General features: G+C 40.2%; 2 protein-coding genes across 5 annotated transcripts in view; one reads left to right on the forward strand and one right to left on the reverse strand.

Annotated features, from left to right (window-relative positions):
* Positions 1-3,687: 3,687 nt before the first annotated feature.
* EXOSC7 (exosome component 7) lies at positions 3,688-25,528 on the reverse strand. 3 transcript variants are annotated; one of them, XM_075083440.1, is made up of 8 exons: positions 25,266-25,528; positions 24,122-24,223; positions 23,320-23,414; positions 17,430-17,595; positions 12,988-13,058; positions 8,250-8,373; positions 7,153-7,308; positions 3,688-4,300 (listed from the first exon to the last, which is right to left on the reverse strand). In XM_075083440.1, exons 1-8 carry the CDS (start codon positions 25,320-25,322, stop codon positions 4,196-4,198), a joined length of 876 nt encoding a protein of 291 aa, XP_074939541.1. In that variant the 5' UTR covers positions 25,323-25,528; the 3' UTR covers positions 3,688-4,195. The 3 variants fall into 3 exon arrangements, with proteins under 3 accessions (XP_074939541.1, XP_074939543.1, XP_074939542.1); XM_075083442.1 differs by having other exon boundaries at positions 23,320-23,392; positions 25,266-25,401; XM_075083441.1 differs by having other exon boundaries at positions 23,320-23,392; positions 24,118-24,223; positions 25,266-25,355.
* The window catches only part of ZDHHC3 (zDHHC palmitoyltransferase 3), a 36,678-nt gene continuing 35,075 nt past the window's right edge, over positions 25,438-27,040 (forward strand). For both annotated transcript variants that reach the window (XM_075083447.1, XM_075083452.1), the window contains exon 1: positions 25,438-25,730. The gene's annotated coding sequence lies outside the window, so the exon portion shown is untranslated. The remainder of the gene's footprint in view (positions 25,731-27,040) is intronic.

Here is a 27,040-nt window from a genome sequence, read left to right on the forward strand (position 1 = left end):
GTATTAGCTAAGGGGCCAAAGTAATTATTATCATCTCAGTCTAAATCAGAGAGACTAAATCTGATCTACAAATGGTGTGATGTGAAAACTCAGGGGTGCCTGTGCTGGTGCTCCCACCCTAACCTTGACAACAGGATAGAAGAGATGTTCACAGAGCTTGTAAGATAACCACACCGCTATTAAAGTGCTATGAAATTGAGGTTGAAACCTTCACGAGGGAGTCATCAATAGCAGCATGTCCAAGACCCTAATATTGCTCTGCAGGAACAACAACAAGGTCTTTGTTACTGGACAGTTAGAAATGCAGCTGATGGGCACCGAAGTGCCCTGCTGTGGCCGAGCACTATGACTGGGAGTCCAGGGCTTTACCACAGGAAAAGGGAGGAACACCAGCACAGAGGCTGACAGCTGAAGAGCTTCAGGTCCCAGTTGCAGGCCTGCTCTTGCACTTTGCTCAAGCATGTTCAAGGAAAGGAGGGAACAAGGCTCTGGGATAAGGACTGGAGCGCTCTCCTCTCAGGTCTTACCAAGTCATGCTGACTTCTTACCCCCACGGCTGCTTACTACAGGCAACGTAAAACAGTGCCACAGGAGGGCTGGAGAACATCCCTCTGCTGAGGAAGGCAGTGGCATCTGCTGAAGTTCAAAAGAAAAGTTGGAGGCAGTCCTAGCAAAAGGCGGTAAGTCCCAGTTAATTCCTATTTACAGAGAAAATGCAGAAACTCTGTGAGATATTATCTACATCAAATCAAGGTGCTGCGTCCCTCAAAAAGACTAGCACACTCATGTCTCACAGGAGCCACGAGTGAGCTCTGGCTCTCACTAACTTGTCTTTACAACAGACTGTGCTTAGGCGAGTTTTCATAAAGCCCAACTGTGAGCGGCCTATCCCCTCTCCTCCCCCTTGCCTCAACCCCCACCCCAGGGCAGAACAAGCTCCCCTCTCCTCCCAAAACTACACAATTGCAATGTTGAACCATTACTGTAGTTGTGAAGTGTTGGCTGATGGGATTCCTGGGCTTGGTAAATCGGCTGTACATCACACTGAGCATAAACGTAGATCTGGAGGAACATGAGAAGGAAACCAGCCAGGTCCACTGACCTACAGCCTTGCCCTCTAATGCTTCAAAGGGTCCTGTCAAACAGACCTTTAGGCTGGGATACATGAGGAAGGAAAAGTAAAAAATTGTGGACGGGTGCATTTTAGGCAACACAAATAGAAGCCTAGCAGGAGTTGCTAGACTCCACATCTCTTGTACACAGCTTTCAGGCTCTCAACACTCCCAGCAGAAGCAATTAATCTCTGGGACAAACAGAGAGCTATCCCGCTCCACAGATGTTTCCTCTTAGTTCTACTGGACTTGAGTCAATGAAAACGTGGCAATATCTGCACAGCAACACATGGAACTTTCCACCAGCCCAGATGGGAACAGGAGCAGTCTCAGTTGAAGCCTCTATTAAAAATCTAACTGCTATTTTTGTTTGGGATGGAAGGGAGGGGTTAAAGAAAGCTAAGAAAATAGAAATGGGCAGCATAGCCCTTAACATGCCTGAGAACCACAGTCTCAAAGATTTCTTGGCAGATGTTGTATCAGCTGGGAGAGCTGTAGGCCCTTTTACCCGTCAGAGCTTTGTTTATCCATTTGGGATATGAATTGGTAGGAGCAAACCTCCAGGGCAGCTGAGACCAATTAGCTATGCAGAACTTTTGGCGGGGCTCATTATTTATATCTCAGGGGTAGAAGCAGCCCCAGACTGAGCTGGGGCCACACTCCACCCCATTGCTTTTCAATGCCAACAGATGGGAGGTAGCAAGCATGGAAGGAATTGGACCCCTTAAAGACTCCCAATTAATTTCTGTGCCTGCTTCCACAGCTACAAAAGCCCCGGCGGGAGGACATGCATGGTTAGAGGAGGCACTGCAGATACTTGCATCATGTTAATTTACACTTACGCTCTCAGGAAGTGCTTGGTACCAAGTATTTTGTGACTGGGGTAGCCATTTTTGTATACACAGCTGCTCCACAGGTTTCCCTGTGCTAGCAGCAGACAGATGCTCAGGCAGCAAGAGTTTGCTTTTTAGGTACTTTGAGCACATAGCCTCGATCTCAGATGGGCTAAATATTTGCCATCCTTAGTAAGAATTGGAGAGAGAATGCAAATACATGCACCTCCACAGAAGTGTCAGTTAACACACTTGAAACACAATGAGGTTTCCTCCTCCTGCCCCCTTCCCCCATCCCAGCTCTCAGTCTCAGAACAATGAATTTAAGGTTAAAAGGATCTGGAGAGGTGACAAGAAGCATCTTAAATGATGTAACTTGCAAAACGCTTGGAGATCCTTCAGCTGGAAGGCTGTGTAGAAATACACTATTATTATCATGTTACAAAATTCACCCTGGAAGTAACTCTGGGCAGCCTTCTGGTATCCAGCTACAAATCTAGAATAAAACAGACAAAAGCTATGCAGAGAATGGCTGTGGTTTGAGACTTGCAATCCTCATTTACATTAACCATTTTCTGAAACATTAAACAATACATGACCAAACAAAAACTGCCTGTGGTAAGTCTAAGGTACTGTAAATGGTTCTTCTCCCTTCAGTTTTCTTTCTTTCTATATTCCTACAAGTAGCTTTGTGTGGCAAGGAATGAATCATAGCTACTGTAAAGCTGACATCAGGTTAATCTGTGCTTCACATAGAATAACCCTACTGGAGTGATTAAAGATGATATATAAAATCATTGTCACTTCTTGCCTGTATTACTATGTAGCACTATCATAACAAACCTAACCCATTACTTAAGGTACTGAAAAAAAAAAATCCCACCTCTTTAAAATAGACATCTTGGGCAAATATTGTGGGACAATTTATTTTTTTTTTAATCCTGCCTGCTCATTGTAGTAGTGGCTACACATATCTGAAATACACAGTAGTACTGCAGTCACCTTGAATAATTACATGAGCAAGCTCTAGGAAAAAGGCTGAAGAGATTTAGTGACCCTAAGTACACCATATATTTTAATGTGATCATGATTACTAATTTGAGCTGTAATATGCTTTGTCCTATATATACAGTTCTCCTTCAGCAAAAATCTTCCCCTTCTCCCCACCAAACATGTTCCAGACAAGAGAATGTTCTTAATCTGGTATTAGGAAATTAAACCAGGAAATTCAAAAAATGCTGCTTGAGTAAGAGCTACATGGTTCCTGGATTGTTGTAGTAACTTTTGCCACGTTTGTGCAAAATGATCCTTATAACACTTGCAACTAAAATATCAACTTCTTGAGAATCAACTTTTTCCTTCGACTTCTTCCACCTGTTGTCTCTTCCTATCCTGCCAAATAAATGGCACTTACTCTTTGCTGGGCCAGCCAATTGATGTAGGGCAGGAATCCACTGCTCTGAAGACCTGGTGATACAACTTGATTGCATACCTTATCTGCCATCTTCTGTCTTTCCCTGTAAAGGATTATTACTGACAGCCACTATGCTTTTACAGCTGAATTATCAAACTCCTAAAAAATGAACTTATTTTCCCTTTACCTTAGTCATGGCCCTTTTCTTTAGCCACTGTAAGAGGTTTTGGCTAGGTTACTATTGCACCTGTTGGCAAAAAGGGTAGGCAGAGCTCTAGTAAGCAAAGAAATCTTGGTTTAAAATATGAATTAGAAACTTTGGACCATGTTGTATTTACAGTAAAATATAATCACATTTTATTCAAAGAAAGTAAGATAATTTGAAGGAAGAATTCCACAAAGTGCTGTTCTCATCTGGCTGGTGAATAAAATTAAAAAAAATGTCAAGAGGCCCAAAACCTGGCTTGTGCTGTACTGAGGACACCCCCACATATGCTCTAGGACACAGCAGCTGGTCTGCAGAAGTTGAACACACGCAAACAAGATTAAGTGAAATCTACAGCAGTCACTTCTGAAAACAGACTCAAGCACTTCCCAGGCAACTGCATCAAGTGCTGCTGGTGCACTTTCTAGGTGTGGACAGTTACGTGTATGGAAAAACATGTCAAATATACTTATTCGCATTTAACTGCAGCTAGCTTTATGCTTAGTAACATTTTAAAAGCCCCTTAGCCAGAAGGATAAAGGTACTGGAACAAAAAAATATCCTTTTTCTATATACAAACTGACAAGATTGCACAATCAATTAAAAACAGTTTTGAACTTTTAATAAAAACTCATCCTAGAAATCCAACTTTCTGCCGTGAGGTCCCCAAACTCTCTTCTTCCTCCAAAATCTTCTGAAGAGCTATGTGCAATGACTTGCCCACTCTTTTTCCCGTCTGCAATGCAAAGAAAGCAAAACAAATCTGAGATATATGCTTATTAGCAGAAAGATAGCTCTCACAGAACACTTCCTCTTGACAAATACTTTCCCTTTAATGATAAATGTACACCAGCTGGCATAATAAAAACATGCCTTTAATTAAGAAAAATAACAGTGGTGGAAGTTTCGTTTTAATTTAAGTTTCGGAAAAACGTACATATAAAGGCAGTGTTCCCATTCATCAGAGAAGCATTCCATGATCATTAACACCAGATCTGTGCACTGCTGGATCACCGAGGAACAGAAATTAAATTCACATCAGGCACAAGCACACATTCAAATTAGCCAGCACACACAATATGAAGCAATATCCTAGCTGCCAGAGGACAAGAGATACCTGACCAGGAAAGCAGCCTACTAATGCAAAGTTCAGTAAACTCCTCTGGATATGCTGAGAATCAGCAGACTGAATTTAGACCAGCTTAAGACCCTGTCATGTGGCCAGAGAAGCTCAAAATGCATACTGGCTGCATCACCAAATCAGTCTGGGGGCAGATCCTTCATTATGATGTGCAATTCTTTACCATCCAAGGACCTTAAAGGAGTTAACAGAAGGTCTTCTTTACAGAAATAAACTCCAGCTGTGGAAAACCACAACCATTAGCTCCAACATCAGCCTCTACTCTTCCCACATGCACAACTGTACTGTGGAAGCTGCAGGACAAGGAAACATAAACATTGGGCAATGCTGAAAGAGAGACCTTAAGGCAGTGGTGCTCATTAGAGCTTTCTCAGGTTTTCTATATATGACCTGAAATACTAACTCCATGCAGAGATGAAAAGAGCCCTAGCTCATATTAAACTGAGTTTATTAGCTCCTGATCTATACAATGAAGCCTATGCCTGCCACGTGGCGGACCACAAAGTTCTCTTTCACCTGTTGATGACAACTGTGGGTGCATAAACCTTAAAATAAGGTACATTTCTAGTTGAAGAATGAGGTGACAGAATACGGCCCATAGTACCAAAGGAAATTTGGAAAGAGCTTTGATGCAGCAGGGTAGCTGCTAGACACTATGAGTCATGCTAAATAAAGGGGGACACACACAAGAATTGTTACAGCTCTGCACTGGGACAGAGATCACAGCAGCAGCCTGGAGTCCTGAGGGGTGATTCACTTTCTGCATTCTTCTCCTCAAATGTAGGACAGCATCACTCATACCAGGTCAAAGTGAATGGGAGCTGTGCAGAGCTTCGGTATGGACACAACACACAACACCGCCATCTTATTCCTGCTTGCCTCTCTTATGGATCAGATCACAAACTCAGTAAAAAAAGCCTAATGCTGGAAGCTTCCCAAAACTTCCCCATGAAGCTGCCTTCCTAAGAGACATGTCCTAGGAACATCTGTTCTCTAGCAGGCAGGGAAAGCTGAACACTCTCCAACTTGCAGCCAAATCATTAGGGAATGGAGGTGTCAAGCAAGGGCTATGCAGCTCTTCCACTGGATATTCCCAGGCCTTTTTATTTTTCTTGGTATCCTAATCGGGCTGCTGAGTTCGAGGCAGGACCAAACAGGTAATCTCTGACCTCCCAGAAATCATCTTGGTTTCTTCTCATCAGCTTTATCCCTCACTCCTTCAAACTGCTCACCACCCAGGAGGGAAGACCTTCCAAAGCAAGTGTGAGACAGCACAACTCACTGGGTGATCAGCTTAAGCTTTTAACTCCTTGCAGCAGCAAGTAGGGACAAGTTCACTACAGCTCTTGAGCAGAGTAGGACAGCTTGAAGATTTCCCATGCTTGCCTTCCATATGCATCTCTGATTAGTGTTTAGATAAGCATTATATAATCCCAAGCAGAGCCTTTGGGGGTAGGCTATACAATGGAACTGCAGAAGCTCATTTCTTATTTAGGGCTCAGCATAGAGCAAAATCTGTAATCAAAATAGAGTCTCCAATCAAAGCTTTCTGCAGATAATTTGCATGTGGGCCAGTTTCTACCATGAACCCATACTTAACTTAAGCACCCATCTCTGTAGCAGCCCTAGACCCAAAATCTCAAGTCTTCTATGACATTTAGTTAGAACTGGACTCAAAATCCATCAAGGAAGACACATCAGATGTCCATAGATGTTTGGTTTCTTTAGAATGGCAAGTTAGAGATAACCCCCCTCCGCACAACTATGCAGATGATAAGGGGGCTAAGTGACCTCTCTGGATGCAAATAAAATGCCCACCAGTACCACCAAGATGAGTACTCTGGGTCAGTATCATGAAACAGGGAAGTGCCATATATACTCAGCATGTAACTTCTACTGTTTGCAAACTTGGCTTCAAGTTCTGCATTCCTCGCTACAGCCATGCTGAAATTAGTTCTGGGTCTCTAGGAAACACAACCAGTTTGAATTTTCATTCTGACTCCAAGTTCAAAATCCAGTTCTGTCTCATGCTCAAGGCCAAACCCAGGCATGAGAGTTTATACCGGAAGACAGTGTTAAAAAAGCCTGAAGAAAGGTTTAAAATGGAATTCTTATGCAGATGTGAACAACATCCATACACTAGTATTTTCATGGAGTGTTAAGTTCAATACCCTCAAAATTTATCCACTTGATTTTGCAGTCTTACAGCTGTGAGGCACTTGACTGAAGCAACAGTGAGTGCCACACATTTCAGGCATCTGAAAGTTTTAGATAACTTCCATTCACATTAAGTTCTGTTTCAAAGGAACTGTTTGCGACCTTCAACAATCCCTTGTGCACCTAATAAAAGCACCAGGATCTCTGCTCTTTAAGTCCTTACTGCAGCTTTTCATATACTCAAGTTCCAGTTCATTCAGTACCAACAGTAACTGCTCAAAACTCCTTACCTCCATCATTTCAAAAATACTCTCAGGATCAAGGCTTCCTTTCCCCATTTTCTTCATAGAAGTGAGGGTGCCTTTACTGGTCACGGAAATAAGCAGGCTGGCCAAAGAACAGGCTTCTTCCTGAAGGGTAGCATCTACCACATGCCTATATCCAATCTGTAAATTAGTGACAAAACAACATATTGGTTTGCAATCGCTAAGCTTTTTATTAAGAAGTTAAACAGTGAGTAGTTGCTCTGTTGGCTATCTAAAGCCTCCCATCCTAATATCATGTGACTGACTTGACAGCACAGTATTTAAAAAGCCTCTGACCCCAAATAATGTGTACATGTACAACAGAGGTGAGACAAGCATGTCACTATCTCACACTGTTTTCCTCTCCGACCATCCTTTCACCTATATGAAACTCCACACTCTCCTTTCCCCTCAACTCCAAGAACGGACTTTCTTCCCTGCTGGGTGAAAATGACACCCGAGACGCAGGTGAGCCCCCACTTCAGTGGTGGCCTTTCTACTATTTATGAAACTTGCTTAACAGATGTGTCAGACAAACTTCCAGGTAGCTAAGCAAATCGCTAACTCTTGCATTGGAAAATGCAGCATCCAGCAAATCAACTACATTAGTTGTGGGCTATATATGGAAAAGGAAAACAAAAACCCGTTTGAAAGCAAAGGACAGGATTGCACTCATGAAAAGAGTTCTGTCCCCAGCAACAAATACTTGTTGTGTAACTCCAGGCAGATCACACAACCTCTGTGCCTCAGAACAATACCCATTTGTTTTAACATACTGAAGTATCTGCTGCTCTGGATGTTGAGCAAGGAGTAGATGAAAAATAATAACTAACTCCTCTGCATGCAAGAAGATGCATTTTAAGAATGCATCAAGTGGAAATCTGCAAGTCAGAGGTGGGAAAAAAACCTTATTCGGTAAAAGTTCTTCTTAATTAGGAGGCCAGGGATGAACAAATATATACATAGTGGACACTGACCATTTCTGTAACACAAGTTTTCTCTCTAGGGAAAAAATAAACAGCATGTAAAGTTAATGGAAACTGAAGTCTCTATGTAGAAGGTCAGAAATTTGTCAGGCTTACTTTGCTTAGTGTGACGATGCAGGGCACATCATCCACATTAAGTCGAATACAATCATAAGGGTCATCAGACAGCTCAATCTCTTTAGAGCCTTCTTCATCCTCCAGAACACGCACTTTGGGTATTCTGTAGAAATAAAACGTGCAAAATCCTTGCCAGAACAGATAACAAATACAGGTGTCATACAGTCTCAACTCCAAAAAGAGCACTTTCCTGTAAATGAGATTAAGTGTTTACAAAAAAGAATCCAGAAAGCTATCAATGTATTAACAACTCACTCACTGAGACTAGGAAGAAAATATCGTAAGCAGGAAGGTATCTTAGGATAAGACCATCATTCAAACTGTTAGAATCTGAATTGGTCTTTACAAATATACGGGGAGGAATTCTTATGGAACTTTCACAATGCAATTCTGAACAATTCTTTGTGCATCTGTCTGGACGTACAGGAGAGAAATTACCAAGACTGAATCCTTTTGTACTGTGGTTCCCAACCTTGCGGACAACAGTAAATTTGCCAGAATTACAGCAATTGCATTGCTTGGCAAAGCTGTGACATCAGTAGCAAATACAAGTGGTAAAGCTGTTTAGGAAAAGAAAGACACCAAGGAGACGGGGTAAAGGAAAAAGATTACATTAGTAAAATCCCGTCTCTTTAGCAAGATGGGAAGATTGGCAAGATATTCTCATTCTTTAAGAAGCCCGAAGACTCTACTGTTCTAAGGACGGATATACAAAAGCAACCACCAGGGATAAAAAACCAGGCAGAAATCCAAGGAACAAAGCTTTCTTCTCAATTGTGAGCAACAAGCTCTCACAAACAAGCTAGACAGGCTCTTTATCAGTGATACATTTATGGTATTTGTTATAGCCATTTAATAGGAGTTTTACAGGATGATTTAATGCAGCTTTCTTAACACTATTAATAAAGCAATTTAAAACAATTTAGTAGAGGATGGTATCTCAAGAAGCCAAGAACCTCAGTGTCTTATGTACCTGCATTTATTCAGGTGCCTGCTAGGATGGAGTACTGACTGAGAGGCTTTGCTTCACTGGCCAGTAAACTCCCCTCCCCAGCTCAACCACACTGCTCTCACTTTCACACATCTGCACTTGAAAGCATAAAATATTTCAAGACATCCCTAGAAAGCCAACATCAGTAACCCTGTGGAATGTAACCACAATCTGTTTTTACATTAGTGCTTTTACAGTAGCGTGTTTTATAACTAGACTCTGGAGGTTACATTCTTTTATGTGTCCTGTACCAAATCTCTTTTAAAAGAGGAGGAGATAGGGATTGATTTAGTGAACTTTTCCCCTCCAATGGAAAGTGAATTTTGTTGTTCTTTGGAAGAGTATTTTAGTTATTTGTGGTTAAGAAGATGCAAGTACTTCACAACAGCTAACCCTCCTTCAGTGAGAACAAATTCCCTACATGAACATTGGCCTGAACCAAGCTAAAACTAAAACTTCCAGTAAGCAGAACAACTATGATGTGTACTTTTTCCTGAAATGAAACTCAAAACGCTTTGCAGAGTTACATAGCAACTCACTGGAAAAGCCTGTTTTCAAGTTAAAAATATTCCATTAAAAATTGATGGAATAAATTTACAAGGTGACTAACCCTCTAGCTACATAGGACAATGGAGAACATTGGACAACAGCCTAGACAAGAGGTATATGTGCCAGAGCAGTGCTTAAAAAAGAATGAAGATTTCAAGAAAATCTGTGAGATTAAGGAATTTTTAACTCCATCCTAAAATAGCTATGGAACCAGAGCAATGTTTGGTCTGCAAGAAAAAGTTGGCAGAATTAATTCCTGCAAAATCCCTGCAAAGAGCTGTTTTGGCCAAGAACAGATGAGAGAGGTACAAATTAGAACTACTGCAGAGGCAAAAAGATAGTCGATCAGACACAAGCATTGTAGTTGCATAAAAAGGGGTTATATACACAGAAAAACTAGGCAAAAAGAGTGCAGCACAAAAAACTTTGCCAGAAAACAGGAGATTTCCTCTCCCAGCTTACAAAGATTTATCTTAAGAACTAGTTGTACATGTTTACTTTGCAACTTCTATTTTTCTGCTTTGATTCCTGCAACTAATCAGGGCAGAAATCTGTACAGCAGGACTTAGTCACATAACAAACAATGCTCTTTTCTGTGCGCTGCAGACCCAGATTTCACAACTGCAAAACCAGTTCTACCCTTGCAAGCAGGCATCAATTCTGCCTCTACCATGTCGTGCAGAAAAAAACCAGGACATCTGCAAGGCTATTGTGTTATAAGCTCTGTAGCTTTTGTTACTTGCCTAGTTTCTGTTGCCTCGGTTGTAGGTAGGCACATTCCACAGGATCAAGTTTAACACTAAGTCCTGACAGAGTAGCTATTTGCACATTTTGCAATATCTACTTTCATCATGGATAAATCCAGCCTTAAGCACCTTGGAGACACAGTCAAAAAGGAATTTTGATACCTGCTATCTTTTGCACATGATCTTGATACAGTTTTTAGAACATAATGAACAATACAAAACTCCAAGGAGTAAATGGTCCCCTTAAACCAGTCACGCTGTCATTGTTCCATGCCTGAAGGGGATACGATGCGTCAGGTCAGACATACAAAGTACTTAAATCCCATAACTCCTGCAAAAAATTCCTTAAGTTACGATTTTGCATTACTTAGCCCTACAGAAAAATGTGTCCATAGCTATTATAAAAATGGTTAGAGCAAGATTTTAAGGATGAAGCTGAGGTTTCCAAACACCTATCTGAACATCTAAAGATTTGTAGCTTCAAAGAAAAAACAGCACCTTGAGCTCCCTGCTCTTGGTTCCAAGGCCACAGTCAAGGCTGACAAAGATCTGACAAAGATCTGACAACACAACAAAAACCTGGTTGTAAACAGATTATGAAAGACAAGTAACACTCAAAGAGGGGGACACATGTCAAGGGAAGTTCAGAATGCTTAATCTGAAGTGATCTTCAAACCGTTGTCTTGCTGGGACAATAACAGTTTATGGAGAGTGGACAGCTACTCTAAACAACCTTGTGTCAATCCAAACAAAACTTAGTAGGTACCAAAGGAACAGTGAATGAGGACAACAGGTTTTCGCTTTGAATTTCACCTCTTGACTTTCTGAGTTCATATGAGATTAGATGTACTAGCATTCCCTGCTCCAATCAATAGACAGAGTTTCCACAGGTCAAAAATCAACACACTCTGCATTATGTCACACTGTACACATTCTGATTTGATATCAGACTTCCAGAAGACTGTGGATGCTTGCACACAGATTAAAGATTATATAAAAGATACAGTTTTCAGAAGAATAAAAATAAAGGAGAATCATCAAAGCAATTACACTCTCCGTGTTGCCCATGTTCCCAAAGCAAAAGATTTTCTTTTATTTATTTGAATTATTTTTATATGATCTCTCTTTATTCAGAACTAGGATTCTGAATGAAATAAGAAAAAAGACCTATTTATCTTGTAAATAAAGTACGTGCCTTGGATCTGCAAAACAACTCACCTGGGAGCAACTGTTTTAACTGTATGACTTTTGCATCCTGGCAGCTCACGCACAGAGACACAGGCATTTCTTCCCTTTAGTGTACTGCCAACTCTACTGTGAGCCATTACATTTGCGACAGTATTTCTTAACGCTACAAAAACAATCTACTGTTAAAAGTTACTGTCGAGAACTTGATTAATTTCTCAGCAATATATACAAGTTGTAGTTTTAGATGGATTCTCCCCTTGTCCCCTTTTAAAGTGTTTATATCCTGCTACACTGCCTGTCTTCAAAAGAGTATTTTCGTCTTCTTCTTGCACGTACTTTTCCAGCTCTAGTACTGTGCACTGATTCCCTGATGAATAAGCCAGAATTATGCCAGTGACTTTAGCAGATCTCTAATTTAGAGCTGAAGAACAATTTGAGATCCACTTTCAAAACATTTATGCCTGTAGGAGTCTACATTTTGCACCTCTTCCAGCTACTTTTGCTACGTAAGTTTTTTAGCAAAGCCATTCACTAGTTTCTTTCTCAAGGATGCTGCAAAACTCTGTATTTCTTTTCATCTATAGATTAAGAAGATGAAAGCATTAGAAAAAATATTACTGAATATCACTTAAACACACAGTGAGCATTTGCACCATTTGTTCTACTAGATTTTGTTCTTCCAATCTTTGAATTAAAATGTGTGGGGCAAAGTTCTCTTAAAGACACATCATTTCCGCTCCCCATGATCTCTCACCACTATTTTTCCTCTTACTTTTAAAAAGAACTCTAGACTAACAGTTAATGAAAAAGAACATCAGAAGTAGGAAAATAGTTAGAAGTCAGTAGTCACATTGACAGAGGGCTTCTTGCTCAGGACCATCACATATCAGTAACCACTTCTTATTTTAAACCCATAAGGCATCAACACAAATGCCTCCAACTACTTGCAACAAAACCATATGGTCAAGACAATTTTTTCCTGGATCTGGCTACAGAACAAAATTTATATTGTGAGCCTGATTGTGCACATAACATAATGTGACACTTTATTATTAGAAACTGAATTAAAGTAGTTAGTTCGTGTTACTCGCATGCAAATGGCCTGCCTTGTATCTGAATGCAAGTTGCCTTGGGAACTTCTTATTTAAATAATTAAGCATTAAAAATGCTTAGCTCACAGAGAGGACTTCTCTTTCACTTCCCATGCCACTTCCACTCACACATAATGAGATCTGTGGTTTACCTTGTGTTAAAGAGAGCTGCTTTCACTGCGAGAGATATTGCATCAAAGAGGTTCCCACCACATTCCAATAACTGGGGAGGAAAAAAAGAATCTATTTAAGAGCAAATCAGGCTAGTGCCTTTAAACCAAGACTTTATTTTACTTAAACCTACCTGAAACAGCACAAAATTAAGAAACAGAACAGGTTTTTAAAAAAACAGTTGCCTTTAAAGCCTATCTATAAAAATAAATAACAGGTAGGAGATTAAGATTTCAGCTAACTGTATTATACTTGCAAAGTAGAAGAGTTAACACACTTCACAATAGAATTAATGAGAGAATTTAATAATAGCAGCTGAAATGAAACCACCACTGTTCTTGCTCTTCTTGTGCTAAGGCTCTGAACTAGACTACGACCAGAATACTTTTTACAAACTCACCATATTAATTCTTTAACGTTAAATCAAGCCAATCAATTTTCTATACTGTGTTTCAAAAGGGAATTTTTTAAATATCAACTGGACAAACCCAATTGGTAGAATTGTTTTCAAAGAAGCAATACAAATTGCCACCCACAACATGGTATGAGAAGCTAGTTTTACAAAGAATAATTATGAAGGCACATCGTGATTTATCCTCCATTCTTTATGGAAAAGGAGTCATCAGCAGGTTTGTCTTGTAGCTGAAAAGGATCTAAGGAAATCCTGATGTCAAAGTTTACTTGTTGGTAACACTTTCTTTTGAATTAAGGTGTGTGGAGGGAGTCTAGGTTAGTTTTTTCCCATGAAGATCATGAGAACAGCAGCACTGCATATCATATCAAAAGGCAGGGCTCCCATAACCACTAATACCTTCTATAGGCTGACAGACAACTCAACGGTATATTTGGCCATAATCTAGCATTAGTTCTCTGACAGGCTCTGCTCTGAGCTGCCAGTTCTATTCTACGAGCACACACATCCCCAGCAAGCATTTGAAACTACTTCAGTGAGAACATATGGATGCTTCTCCATTACATCAATCCATGCTGTATGATGAGAGCAAAACAAGTTTTGCAACACTGATGGCATTGATTGTTCTTCAAAATCCATTTAAGAATGATATAAACTCCTGCACTGGGAGCAAATCATAAATCACATACTCTGGAAAGACAGTTTATTTTTATGAAAGCAGACTGAATTGTGTAAAAAGAATGACAAAAAGTTGGGATAGAAAGCTAAATACAAAGGTGATCAAATTATTTCTTTGCAAACAGCTGCTGGATACAGAGAGGTTAACTTGCCACTTTCAGTCATTATTGGATTTTACTGGATAACACAATAAGCCTCACAATATCTTTGTTATTAAAACACAACAAAGGGATGTGCCTGTACTGTTGCTAAGCTTACGCTCAGGCTCTGTTCTATAGCTTTATCTGTATTAAAGTGGCGCCTACAGGCTAGGAACACAGCTTGTATCAAGCATGGTACAATAATTCCTCCAAAAAGAAATGAACACTGTCTTCTCAGCTGAAGCACCTTGCACTGAGATTCCTCCCATTTTGGGGTGGGGTTTTTTTAAACTTTTTTAAGGACTAAGAAAGTCTGCACAACTGCAAGTTGTGGGAAGCAAAGGAGCCTTTAGAAAGGACTGCTTTTAATTTTCTGATATACAAATGAAAAAGTTATTGGGGGTGGAAAAAAAAAGAGAAAACATTGTAGACCGTGCCTTATTAAAATAAGTTTTTCCTCCAAAAAGTCAGATTTCTAAGTTGGTTTTTTTTTTTCCTTTCTTCCAGGCTGGAGGAGGATAGAAAAGATGAGGAAATCCTCTGAGAGATGCTGGGCAGTAAATTGCTAAAATTTCAACAGAACCTAATGCACCCCCACACACACAATGTACTGTGATTGGGTAGGGAATGAGAAGAGATTGCATGCTTTGATTCTCCTTGCTCAGCACTGCAAACTGCTGGGGCAAATTATGTGAAGAAGGCTATACTTGTTTCAAAAACACCTCAAAAATGCCTAAAAGCTTATTTCTGACATAAGTGACTTAGAAGGGGAAAGAAATTGAGGGAAAGACAAAACAGGCTTATATTTTTGCTGTACCGTGTAACTCCACATTCATAAGCTACTCTTTGGAAGTGGAACATCTCCAATTATTAAGAAAGAATGCATGTATTTTGACCTTTTGAAAGGTCAAGGTATATATTCTTGACCTTTGACACATAGCTATAAGTGTCCATATGTCTGCATCTTTGTGGTGTGTATAGTTGAAGTATTTTCTTTCCAGTCTGACCGTACACAATTATAACACCTCCCAAGTACACCGACCACTCAAAAATATTTGAGAGATGGCTTTGATCCATAAGCTGCATGACTATGCAAAATACACTATTTTCTCTTTTGAGGTTGTATACCTCAAATTTTATTTACACATAGGAGCTGAATACAGATGCTTCTATCAAAGTGTGCATGGCTGAATTACACAGCAGTGGAGCATCTCCTGGTCCATAACATTCTTTCTGGGTTTTTGTCTTTTTGGATGAGAGACTTGAAACAAATACCTTCCCACCTAACCGCAAGATACCAGTAGTTTCAGGCTTATGACAGATTTAAGGCTTATTTTCCCTCCAACTTAACTATGAACACAAACACCGATGTGAACAATTTCCAGGAATTCTAAGGAAAACATCACCCAAAGAACTCTCACAAGCATTGTTATTATATTTAGAATCTACCTGCCTCAAATGGTGAATAATATGACTTGTAGTACATTATATTAGCACAAGTATCATATTTCCACCACATCCTATTAAAATAGAATTCTATAGGTATGATTCAGCTAGAGCAGCTTCAGGAGAATCTGTAGGTATCAACCACCTACATCAAGTATAAACTATCACGTGTGATATACATGTCTCCTGCTTAGAAAAGGAAATAGTCTATCTCAAAAATGTGAAGAAAAAATAAAAAAAGAGGGGATAAACAGAATAAGAAACTAATATTAACACTATCTTCTTCTAACTATAACAGCAGCTCTTCAACGGCTCACACACAAAATCCCTGCAGAATATGACATCATGAAGTTTAGAGTCCTAATTATGAACCTACAATAGACTCTTTACTGGCACTGTAAACAAAGCTAAAGGTAAAATTCATCACATAACATAGGTCTTGACGTTCATAACTCTGATACAACTAGTAGCATAAAAATACCAAGGCTGTTTTGCTGCGCAGCTGCGGACAATCAACAAATTTGTCCAGGAAGAATCAAATAATGATCAATTACACCTCATACAACTACTTCTGCAGCAGTCAGCTTTATGAAAGTCTTTGTTTATGCAGTGTTTATGCAATGTTAAGCAGTACATTGCTTAAATAAGCACAACATTTAATATTCTGTACCTCTGCTTGTAATTACCTAGTAACTAAAGGCCCCAGTGTGATTTCTCAGAACTAACACTTCATCCTCTATTAAACTATGCCAAGCTCCAATAAGCCGGTGACTAGGACTGTTAAAGCACTCAACAGTGGTACATATTTGATCATTCTGTATGCGGACTAAGTCACAGTATGTACCATATCTACTATAATTAGGCTAATGCTACTGCTTTTTAAACACCTAATGGACTAATTTTCACATTTATTGAGGTCTTAGTCTGAATGTTCCTGTTTTGTTTAACAAAACCCTGTAATTTTTTTTTTTGGCAGTACAGCTTAACATTTTGCAAATAATTTCATAGACATTAATGGATTCCTGTGAGTAAGATCCCTCAACATATTTACAGTTACAAATTTGACAAATAGAAACTCAACTTTGGACCAATAAAAATTGGAAATAATGCTCAGGAGTCTGACTTGCAGACTTATATTAAATTCCCATAACAGAGTGCTTTAAATACAGCATAGGTTAGAGACTGAGCTGCTGGATGCACAAGATTTAAATGCATAAAATTCAATTTCCATTTTTTAATGGGAACAGATATTCGTTTCTCTTCTACATTCAATACATGTATACAACTTTCATCAAAAAGTGCCTAGGTCAAACATTTTTTGCCAGAGAAGTGTCTATTTGACTTTACTGAATTAGTACTGATAGTAGTGCGAAGAGGTAGACTGGATGGACAGTTATGTTAGGGCTAACATATATCCATGCTAACTTACATTCATTAGAATGATACATTTGCTGTTATATCTAGCTTGGAGAAAAGTTTAGCCTTCTTTAGTGGCAATTTCCTTGTCAGTATAAGTGAGACAGGTTTGGAGAATTCAGCATTTTATTAGCGCTCCAGTGGAGCAGCAGCATCAAGAAGAGTAGAAAAAGAGCAAGCTGGTAGTAGTGATTAACTATTACAGGCAGATTCACAAGCATAATATCACATTATGAGAAGCTTTTTTTATATGAAAAAACACATGGTTATGCTAAGTCAGTCAGCACCTTGAAAAACCTCCTTGAATCTTAGTTTTCATTTGCTTACTTACCAATACATCAACATAGAGAACCCAGCAGTGCTGTCTGGGATTAATACAAAGTGATTTCAAGTCTACACAGTTCTCGCTGCTAAATACTCTGTAGAATGTATTTGCTATCTCTGTGCCAAGTTCTTCTCCTCCCCGGCCTTCAAATTCAGGAGTAGCATTTGCAGAACTAGATAAAGAAAGGAAAAATACTTTCACTTCTGAAGCAGCCAACACCCCAAGAACATCTCTTAACTATAATGCATTAGAAATATCTAAGGATTTATTTGTACAAGAATAAGCATCTTATCTGTAAAGAAATTCTTTTCATTTTGCATAAGAAAATGTCTTGATGCAGATCATATACTTACATTTTGCTACAAACTCTGATACTAATTAAATTGCAGTACTATCTTTGGTTCCCAAGTTATGATATAGAAGTTGATGAATTCTTTCAGGGATTATTTCTTAAGCACTCTTCTATCATCTCAACCGTTTCAAAAATAAAAAAGTGAGAGAAATCTGTACTATGCTCAGAACAGCTAACAAGACAGCCTGTTAGAGTTGAATGTTAAATTAGTAAGATAAGAGAGTGGCTAAGACGAGAAAGATGTGTCGATATGACAAGTGGAATATGAATTTTTTCTAGAGTGACATGACTGCCTGACCTTAATTGGTAATTTCTTTACCGAGTGTATTCTCTGCTATCAAGCCACTTACAGACAGCAGCTCATTCTTTTCAGCAACTGAAGCTTATGAAGAGCAGCAACCAAAGAACATTTTTTTCCAGAAGGGATCTGACAGAAGCGTGTGGTCTTCACCTCCCCGATTCCAACATAACAAACTTTGTTTAAGGGCAGTTGTGCAAGAAAGTCTGGGTGCTGAGTCCTTGTACACAGCTAAGAACAAATTTCTAATAATAAAGGAAAACAGACCTAAAAAAACCACCAAGACCCAACGACTAACCAAAAACCCCCAAACGCACAAAAAACCAACCGAACACCACCACCACCACCCCACCTCCAAGTCACAATGAAATAGAACAGAAATGTCCAGGGGTGTATATACAGCAAAATAACAAATACCCTGAACCCATCCTCTGGTTTATAGAGAGGACAGAAGCATTCTCAAGTAGTGGACCCATGGCACACATTGCAGATCTTGTTTTTAAATAAACTAGTCAGACCTCCCCAAAATTATTTTGTCATTATAGAACACAGTAAAGGAGCTGCTTCCACAGAAATAGCTTGATATGTTCTAAATCTATAATAGAAGAGACTTGTATTCTCCTGGCCAATTTCTCATGTATGTTTTTTGTTTATGTGAGGATACAAACCCTTAGCTCTTCCAACAGGAACACCACAGGAATGCAAACATACAGCACAAAAGAAAGTCTTGGAATATAATCCCTTCACCTTTAAAAAACAGAAAACCAGCTAAAGACCCATATTATCTAGGTATGACTTAAACCATCAAGTGAGATGTATCAGCAAGAAAGCAGCACCTATAAGGGAAATCCTTACCTCACAGTAATTCTCCCAACTTGTTCTTTTGCAGAACTAATGAAAACTCAGAATGCCAGGAAGAGCTACTGACTTTTATAGAAGCTGTTTGCGCTTCTATAGCCAGACAACACTATACACGCTTAAAAAAATTACTGCCAATCAAGCACCAAACTATGCTTCCAAACTATACTTGCCACATGAGTAAGCGCTACAAGTGTGACATGTTAGTATTCGCAGTTGCGTTAATACTGGCCAACAATTTTATAATGTAGGACCATACCTAATTATAACTAACTTAATTCTGGCAAGATGCCGAGTCAGGCCATTAGGTTGTATTAAACAAGCACTTATCTGTGGAAGCAGCTTTTATGCAAGTTAACGAGATCATTCTGTTTAAACCATCCTGTTCAAAGTATGGTTGTGCAAGCATTATGATTCCTACAGTAAACTGAAAAGATTTATACAAACCTCAGTCTGTACCTTATTATCATTTCTAAACATGAAGTTTCATCAAATGGTGTAGTTTTTAATTATAAACGGCTCCTGTCTTCGACAGTGAGAGTAAGGAGAATATAAGACCCAACTGGAATATTATTGCCAGTTTCATTGCATCTTAATTCCTTTGTTATTTTAAAACTTTAATTCCTTGTAATCAAAGTGTAATAAAGTAATGTTAGCAGGGTACTATTACAATAACTATACAGTAAATATTGCCCCCAATACTCACAGATTATTACAGTAATTTATACCAGGTAAAATTCAAAAGAGTTGTCTAGCACACTAATAAAAGCAAATGCCAAAAAGCTCGTTTTATGGAGCACAGAAAGAACTTAGTAGTGCCCAAGTGGAGCACTGAACTTCTACTCCTGAACAGAATGTAATTTTAGAGAGTCTCAAAACCATTTCAGTGTCACATCGCATAACAGTCAAGACTCCTAAACTACAGTGACACTTCTATCAGAGACCTCTGCTTTCAAAACCCTTGCTGTTACCAGTCATAACCTTTCTCTCACAGTAGTTAAGTATTTCCCATCCGTTGCTCATGCCATTAATATACTATAATCAACAATGTAAGTAATTATAACAGAGATAAAACAGTTTAATTAAACAAAAGCCTACAGCTGTTTTGCTGGTATACAAGGGCTTCATTTCACAGAGGATATTCTTCACTTAAAGCTGTATTTACTTCAAGCAATAAATACCAGTTCTCTATTCTTGCACCAAAAGAAGCATACAGTCATGTAAACAAGGCAGGCTCACTGTTTTAGAACCAGTAGTAAGTTAACCACCTCACTAATATTCTACCTGTCCAGAAAGTAGCCAGAAGACATCACGTTTATGACAAATCTGAACTGCCAAGGCAGTCCCACAGACAGACCTGAATTCAGGCCCAGGTGCTGTCTGTGTTAATATGATTATGATGATATTTAAGCTCATGACCCTACAAAGCATTGGGCTAACAAGGGTTTGGATTTAGCCTAGTCAAACTGTTAACGCTACCAATGTGGAATTATTGATTCAGGTCTTTGCCTGGTCAGGCACTGTCACCACACTTCCCATCTGAAAGGAGCATCTGCTTATAGAGTTTGAAACAGTTTTTACTCAAGCATTAGATGGTGTTTCTCCCTGAAAACTAAGCTAAATCCAGTACAGACCATCTTTCATGAAGTAAGTACCATAAAAAAATAGTAAAGACATTTCATTCTTTCAAAACTCGTTACTTTGCCCCTTGCCTCTGTAAAGAGTAGTTGCCTTGATAACAGGTTTACAGTAGGGGAGAGAGAGGGAGGAAAGGTTTCTTTTTTGCAGCCACCATTCAAGTGATATCTTTAGTGAATGCACTGGAATTGGTTTTACGTTAACATTTTCCCCATAAAATCCAACAGAACAGTATCTGAGGATCACCTAAGAGCATGCTGATGTGGTTGTTCTGCAATACTGTCTTATGATTTGGAAAACTGTTTTCCATCTATAATATTTAAGATCATATCTGATCCAGTCTTCCATGCAGGCAGCAATGAAATAGGCACGCTCTTCCAGATGGAATAAAAACATGTCTGGACTTCAAAGCGGAGGAACAGATGGCCAGACTTGGACAAATATATTCCTTGCTTCCTTAATTCCACAAACAAAAACTAATGCATTCAAGGAATTCAGATTTGTCTGCTTTTTTTCTTTTTTTTATTTCTTATACTTTGAAAATTACAAATCTTTGCTTCAGTCAAAAAAAACCCAAACCAACCAAACCAAAACCCAAACCCCTAACCAATCAGTATTAGAACAGCCCCAAAACTCAAACATGAAAAAAGCAGATGCAGCTGCCTTTCAACATCAATGACCAGGATTACTGCCTTCTCTGGTGCTGATGGGCAGCAAGGACATCACATAGGACTCGGACTTGTTCTATGATATTTGATTTCTAGTATCACAAATCAGTGCCCCAAAAATAATCTCTTCCGGAGACTAGCATTAAAGTCTGTCTCAAAATGGGACTAAACGTGCTTCTCAGATTTCAGGATAAGGACTCGGAGCAGAATGAAGATAAATGGGATTTTGGGGCAGAGAATTACATACATGATCCAGCAAGTCATTATTTTCAGCAGTACAAGAAACCATGAAAGCTTTAGGAAACGAGCATTTTAAGTTAGGTAACACTGCAGTCTGAGTTTTTATTATTAATTTCAACAATATAAAAGCCAAGTAGAACGAACAGGAACCTCACCACGAGATGCAGTGTATCAAACTATGGTCAGCTGCTGCCACCCAGTGGCAGCCTGGAAAAGCATCAGTAATGGCAGCATCTTATTTCCCTTTACAGAGAACAAGCTGTTCCCACTTCACATTTAGTCTTTTGGATCTTTCTGGAAGCTAGAGGTCACCTTTCCATGGCAGCACAAGCATGCAAGAAGCGCTTCTCTAAAATTTAGGCTTTTGGTCTGTGTTGTCACAGAAAGTAAGGATTACCTATTTCTCGAACTGACAAGATCCATCTTGCACAATATCACTGCACATCTCCCTCCCATCTTCTTATGAAGCAGAGATTAATGTTAGGTTGTGTTTTCTTAACTCTTAATCTAATGAGTTAAAGTTTTTCCAACATTTATTTTCATATGAAATAAGTGTCACAGAACTGCAATGGCACCACAGACCACTTATTTTAGTAAGGAAATGTCCCTGCTGTCATTGGACTTTCTTCCTATAGAAACCACCAGAACAAGGGAGGTACTATTTAGGATATTTCAAACAGAAGTTTTCTAAAGTAGTCAAGCTCAGATCCCCTCTAACAGCAAGACCACATCTGAGAAGACCATCTTGCTGTTTGATATTTTTTGAACAGTAATCATAGACAAATCATTCATTCAGAGACGAGTCCTTCCCTCTAAGTTTCCACAGTTAATTAGTACCTTGTGATGTATAGAGGCAGTCTTAGAAGAGGCTGCATAATACGAAAGATACAAATGTTAAAGCAGATATAGCAAGTTAGGTCAGAAAGATGACCAGATATATACTTAGTAGCTCTCATACCTTAACTTTACTAACAGTATATTGGTTTAACACATAGTAGGAACATTTTTTTGTTTTTAATAAAAATAAAAAAGGTCACATGCAAAACAGTTAACTTGGCAGTACCAAGGCTTTTATGAGAGGTTTCCAAAGCACATTATTTTGTAAAAAGCAGTTTTAGGAAGTCTGCAAGATATGAGTAGTGTGGTTTCAAACAGCAGTCTGAATAGCATTGAGGTGTCACTATGCTATCTCCCAGCAACATGAAAACAAGAGCTCTCAGTTTTGTTCTAGCTTCCTTCATAATTAAAGCATTATGAAGACTGTGAGGATAAGCAATAGTCAATTTGTAGCACAAAGCCAGGAATAGGATGACAAATAAATACCATTTTGGTTAACAAAATACTGATTCACCAATAAAAAATACATTTCAGACTTTTCCCACTGCTTTCAAAAAGAAAATAAGCAAAATGCTTTAAGTACAGTTAAAGTACTGTATCTGTATCAGTCAATTCTTTTCTTCTGGAATACTTCATTTTTTAAAGAGGTTTTTTTACAACGACAGAAAAAAAATCAATTGACATTATAGTCATGTTAAACGCATGTGCAGTCAAACCATTACTCTTTTCCAGCTGCAGTTATGCTATGCAATTTGTTGGTTTTTTTTTTTAATCTTGATTTCATTTTTTTAACTCCTATTGTTTTGCTTATTTGGGGTCTGCAGAACCAGCAGAAAGTTTCTGAACATTCACCACTATTGAAACAGTAGAATAATGTGTTTCTGTTACTCAGACCCTTATGGAAGGGTAGTGGAACAAAGGCAAAAATTTCAGGAGAATGATAAGATCTGATTAGTCATTTATTCCAAATATTACTTCTATGTCCTTCTCTTCTAGTATACTAACCAGTCAACAAAGAATTCCAGGTAACCTTCATCTGGTTTCTCCAACTTTGGTGTCCCCATTTCAGCTTTTACACCTACCAAGATATCAGTGTGTCCCTGTTAATAAAACAACAACAACAACAAAAATCACACAACTAAAATTATATTAATAAAACTACTTAATTTAAATATCTAAGGTAAGCTGACAGGTCTACCTTTCAGTTACCTGCACCCATCATTCTATCAGAGTGAACTTAAAATCACATTAGGTTTTTTTAAAAAAGGCTTTCAAAAAACAATGCTAAGCCTAACAAGTTTCTTCAAATAATTACCATACATATTAACTTTCTCTAGGTTAAAAGGAGACTGTTCATATTCATGACTTTTTGTATCATTTTGGTTCTAGAAACAGCTATATCTGCAGAACCTTTACAATACTGCACAGTATATTTATCTTCTTCAAATCAACACATGCCAGAATCAGTTTTGCTTCACTCTAAAGGAACAGAATTATTTTTTCCAGTGATTAGGCACAACAGCAATTTCACTTTTTCAAGATTAAATGATAGATTAGTTCAGATAGAAGGCTTTTCAGATACTTCACAGTAAATCTACACTCAGGTAGGTTAAGCCAGCCTGAATGAATTATATATCCTGTCATTATTTCTTTAACCCATAGTTTCCATTAGTGCTATATACACACACATTTTGTTACATACACACATACAATCCCACCTACAAATAGCTTCAGCTTATCTTAAAACTAGTCACATAAACCAGAAGTCTCATCAGCAAGGTCCGTGATCCCTAAGAAATTTACCAACCAGCTTTACTCTTGCGGATCCACTTGTGTTTGATACAACATCTGTTTCTACTTCTGCACATCTGTAGTCTTCACAGCCACGACCATCTACACGGAGGTCCTCCTAAGAACAACAATCAATATATTGCGCTTAAGGAAATCAGTAATGAAAAGTAAAAATAAGAAGCTGTGACTTTAAAATTTCCTCTTCCTATGCCAAACACAGCAGTAAAGTTCATATAAAACCAACAGCTCCCAGTTTCATCACTAACCTCCACTTAACAGTACAACAGAACCAACTGAACTTTTCCATTCACCTCCCATTTACCTTGATCTTGCAACAAGCTCTCTGCAGACAGACCTGAACTCCTGCACTACTTCTACCTCGTTTCAACAGAAAGCTTCAGACTACAAAAGCGTAAAGGTCTTGGCTTTAAAAGGTGCTTTACCTAACACGACACGGGTCGTTCTCGGGATACTCAAGTTCTATACTTTTGTATGTGCAATTAGGACCCAGCAGACAAAAATAACCCACCAGCCTTCCAAATGCTTTCACCGTTTTGTATTTCAAAAAACAGATATTATGCACCCTCAGATACTATAAAGCTCATCCCAATAACAGTAGTTTCTTTGCAGTGAAATACAGTTTCTGTACTCTGCAGAAAATACAGTCTTTTTACCTTTACCATTTCTCCCCACATGTTTTTTACCCTTCCTCCTTAGTCCACTCACTGTTCCCTGGCTGTGACAGGCTAAAACTCTATGCAACGGCAAAAACTCGAGAAAGAGCAAGGGAATAGGGGGAAAGAGGAGGGCAAGAAATAATAAAACAAATCCATGTCCTGTTCTCAGCCTGCTTTCTGTTCTGACGCTGTGTTCTCAGTGTGCTTGGACGATTATGACCCCAGCGGCTTCCCCCCTAGCCACCAGATAATGGAAAGCTCCCTCCCTCCTCCCCAGCCTAAGCTGTAACTCGTTCCCGCCCCACACCCGCTCACAGGGAGCAAGCCCGGAGGCGCGAGGAAGGGTCCTGCCCCACCGGGCAACGTTACCACCAGCCACAGGCACGGCCAGGCCGAGCTGGCCCAAGTGACTTCCAGCTCCCCGGGGCGGAGGCTGCCGCCCCGGGCTACCGGCACCTCCCGCAAGACGCCCGCTACCGCTACCTGGACGCCGTGCACGATGTAGAGCTTCTCCACCTCGCTCAGCACCACGGACGCCATACCTCCCGCCGCCGGACAACACCGCGCTCCCGCCCTTCCGCTTCCGGCGCGCGCGCGCGTCGCCGCCGTTACCGGCAACGGCAGAGGGCGGGAGCGGGGAGGCGCGCGGTGCTCCGGATCCGCGTGACGCCCTGCGGCGGGCCATGCGCCTGTGCACTGCCTCGCTCCTGAGGGGAAAAGCACCGGGGTCGCTGTAACTGCTGTTCTGCTCGCCCGGCCAGAGCCTCGCATCGAGGTCTCCCCCGCCTGACAGGAAAAGTGGGGCGTGCAGCCCTTGAACCGCCTGCGGAGGGCTTTCACGGGGAGTGAGCGCAGCGCTTCGAACATAGTGCCTGCTAAGCGGCTCCTGCAAAATGCTCCCTCCGAGAGACTGACGCTCAGGGTAAACCGAAGGGGCCCCGTGCTGAGGTAAAAGCTCCTGAAGGAGGCTGCAAAAATACCCCAGTGCTGGGGAAGGGCTCGCGTAGCGATAAACCCCGCAAGGAAAATGAGGAAACGTAGAGGTGGTTACTTCAGAAAAAGGTCCGAGTGGAGTGCAGCGCACGGGGCAGGTTGGTACAGGAGCAGGGAAGAAACCAAATGCTCTCATTAGGAGCGTGCTGTTGGTCCTGTGCCAGATAACCCTGGGAAAGTAGCATGGGAAATGTAATTAAAAACTCGTACTATTTATTAAAGCAATAATTAAGGGTTTTTTTTTTTTCACAGCCTTAACTGAAAGTTTCGTGAGTGGTTTACGTAAGTTTCACACTTTCTGCACAGCTCTTGTGTATCATTTTCAAACTATTTTAAAAGTTGCTCTTTGACTTTACACTGATGCTTCCTTGGGTGAGAATGACCCATGGCTTACAAGGATTACACAGCGCACTGCCAGAGTTTATCCAGCTGTTTCTAGCTCCCCTCTCAGAGTCTCCTTGCTCACTCAGATGCACAGAGCATTTCTGGCTGCCTACTTGAGCAGGCAGCCTGAAGCGATGGGAGTGAAACTGAAGAGTGAGGGACGTTTTGGAGGTTCTACTTGGGGCTAGCACTGGTCTCGTCCCGTTAGCTGGCTGCATGTCCATTAGCAGTCAGAGCAGATGCACTTCTGAGATGCATCCCGTGGCTCACCTGCATCCAAAGGAGTCAACTTTCTGCATGCCAGAACTGTTGTGTGGGGATTGCGTACTCTAGCTTAGTGGGGAGAGCCAGCAGTAGAGCCTGACTTGGGCCCTCCTCGCTGACCCTCCAGAGGTGAGTGGTGCCAGGCTGCCTTTCTGGGCTGGGGGAGTGCCAGGCAAAGGCAGTGCCCGTGCAGAAAAGGGGCCCAGTTTGTCAGCTCTCACTAAATAGCATCTGCCAGTGCTGTCATCCAGCACAGATGGGCCCTTCATCTGACCCCACAGCATGATTCTTGTGTCCTCACGTTCCACAGTGTGAGCCAAACTACAGTAAGTGGAAATTAGAAACTCCCTTGTAAAAGTGAATTCCTCATCTGAAATTAAGCAGGGGCACCATGTGATTCCTAGTGAGAAGTTGGGGAGATGATATTCTGGCTCCCTGCCCGTCTCACAGCTTAGCCCACAGCAGCTAGCAGTTCTAATTGCAAGGAGTCGAATTCTTGCGCAGTCCAGAGGCTTGGCTAGTAAATCTTGTTTACGTGCAAACAGCAATTTTCCAAAGGCTGGAGAAACCCAGTTCTGGCACGTTTTTCTTCCAGGATGGGAGAAGGCACCCTGTTA

The sequence above is a fragment of the Phalacrocorax aristotelis genome, chromosome 2, assembly GCF_949628215.1.
Source record: "Phalacrocorax aristotelis chromosome 2, bGulAri2.1, whole genome shotgun sequence".
Classification (NCBI taxonomy): domain Eukaryota; kingdom Metazoa; phylum Chordata; class Aves; order Suliformes; family Phalacrocoracidae; genus Phalacrocorax; species Phalacrocorax aristotelis.

Excerpts from the sequence above, each read along its gene's own strand:
- EXOSC7 (XM_075083440.1), bottom strand. The coding sequence starts at position 25,322 with ATGGCGTCCGTGGTGCTGAGCGAGGTGGAGAAGCTCTACATCGTGCAC. Across the intron at positions 24,224-25,265 it reads ACATCGTGCACGGCGTCCAG|GAGGACCTCCGTGTAGATGG; the intron begins GTAGCGGTAGCG and ends TGTTGTTCTTAG. Across the intron at positions 23,415-24,121 it reads GATCCGCAAGAGTAAAGCTG|GGACACACTGATATCTTGGT; the intron begins GTTGGTAAATTT and ends TTTTATTAACAG.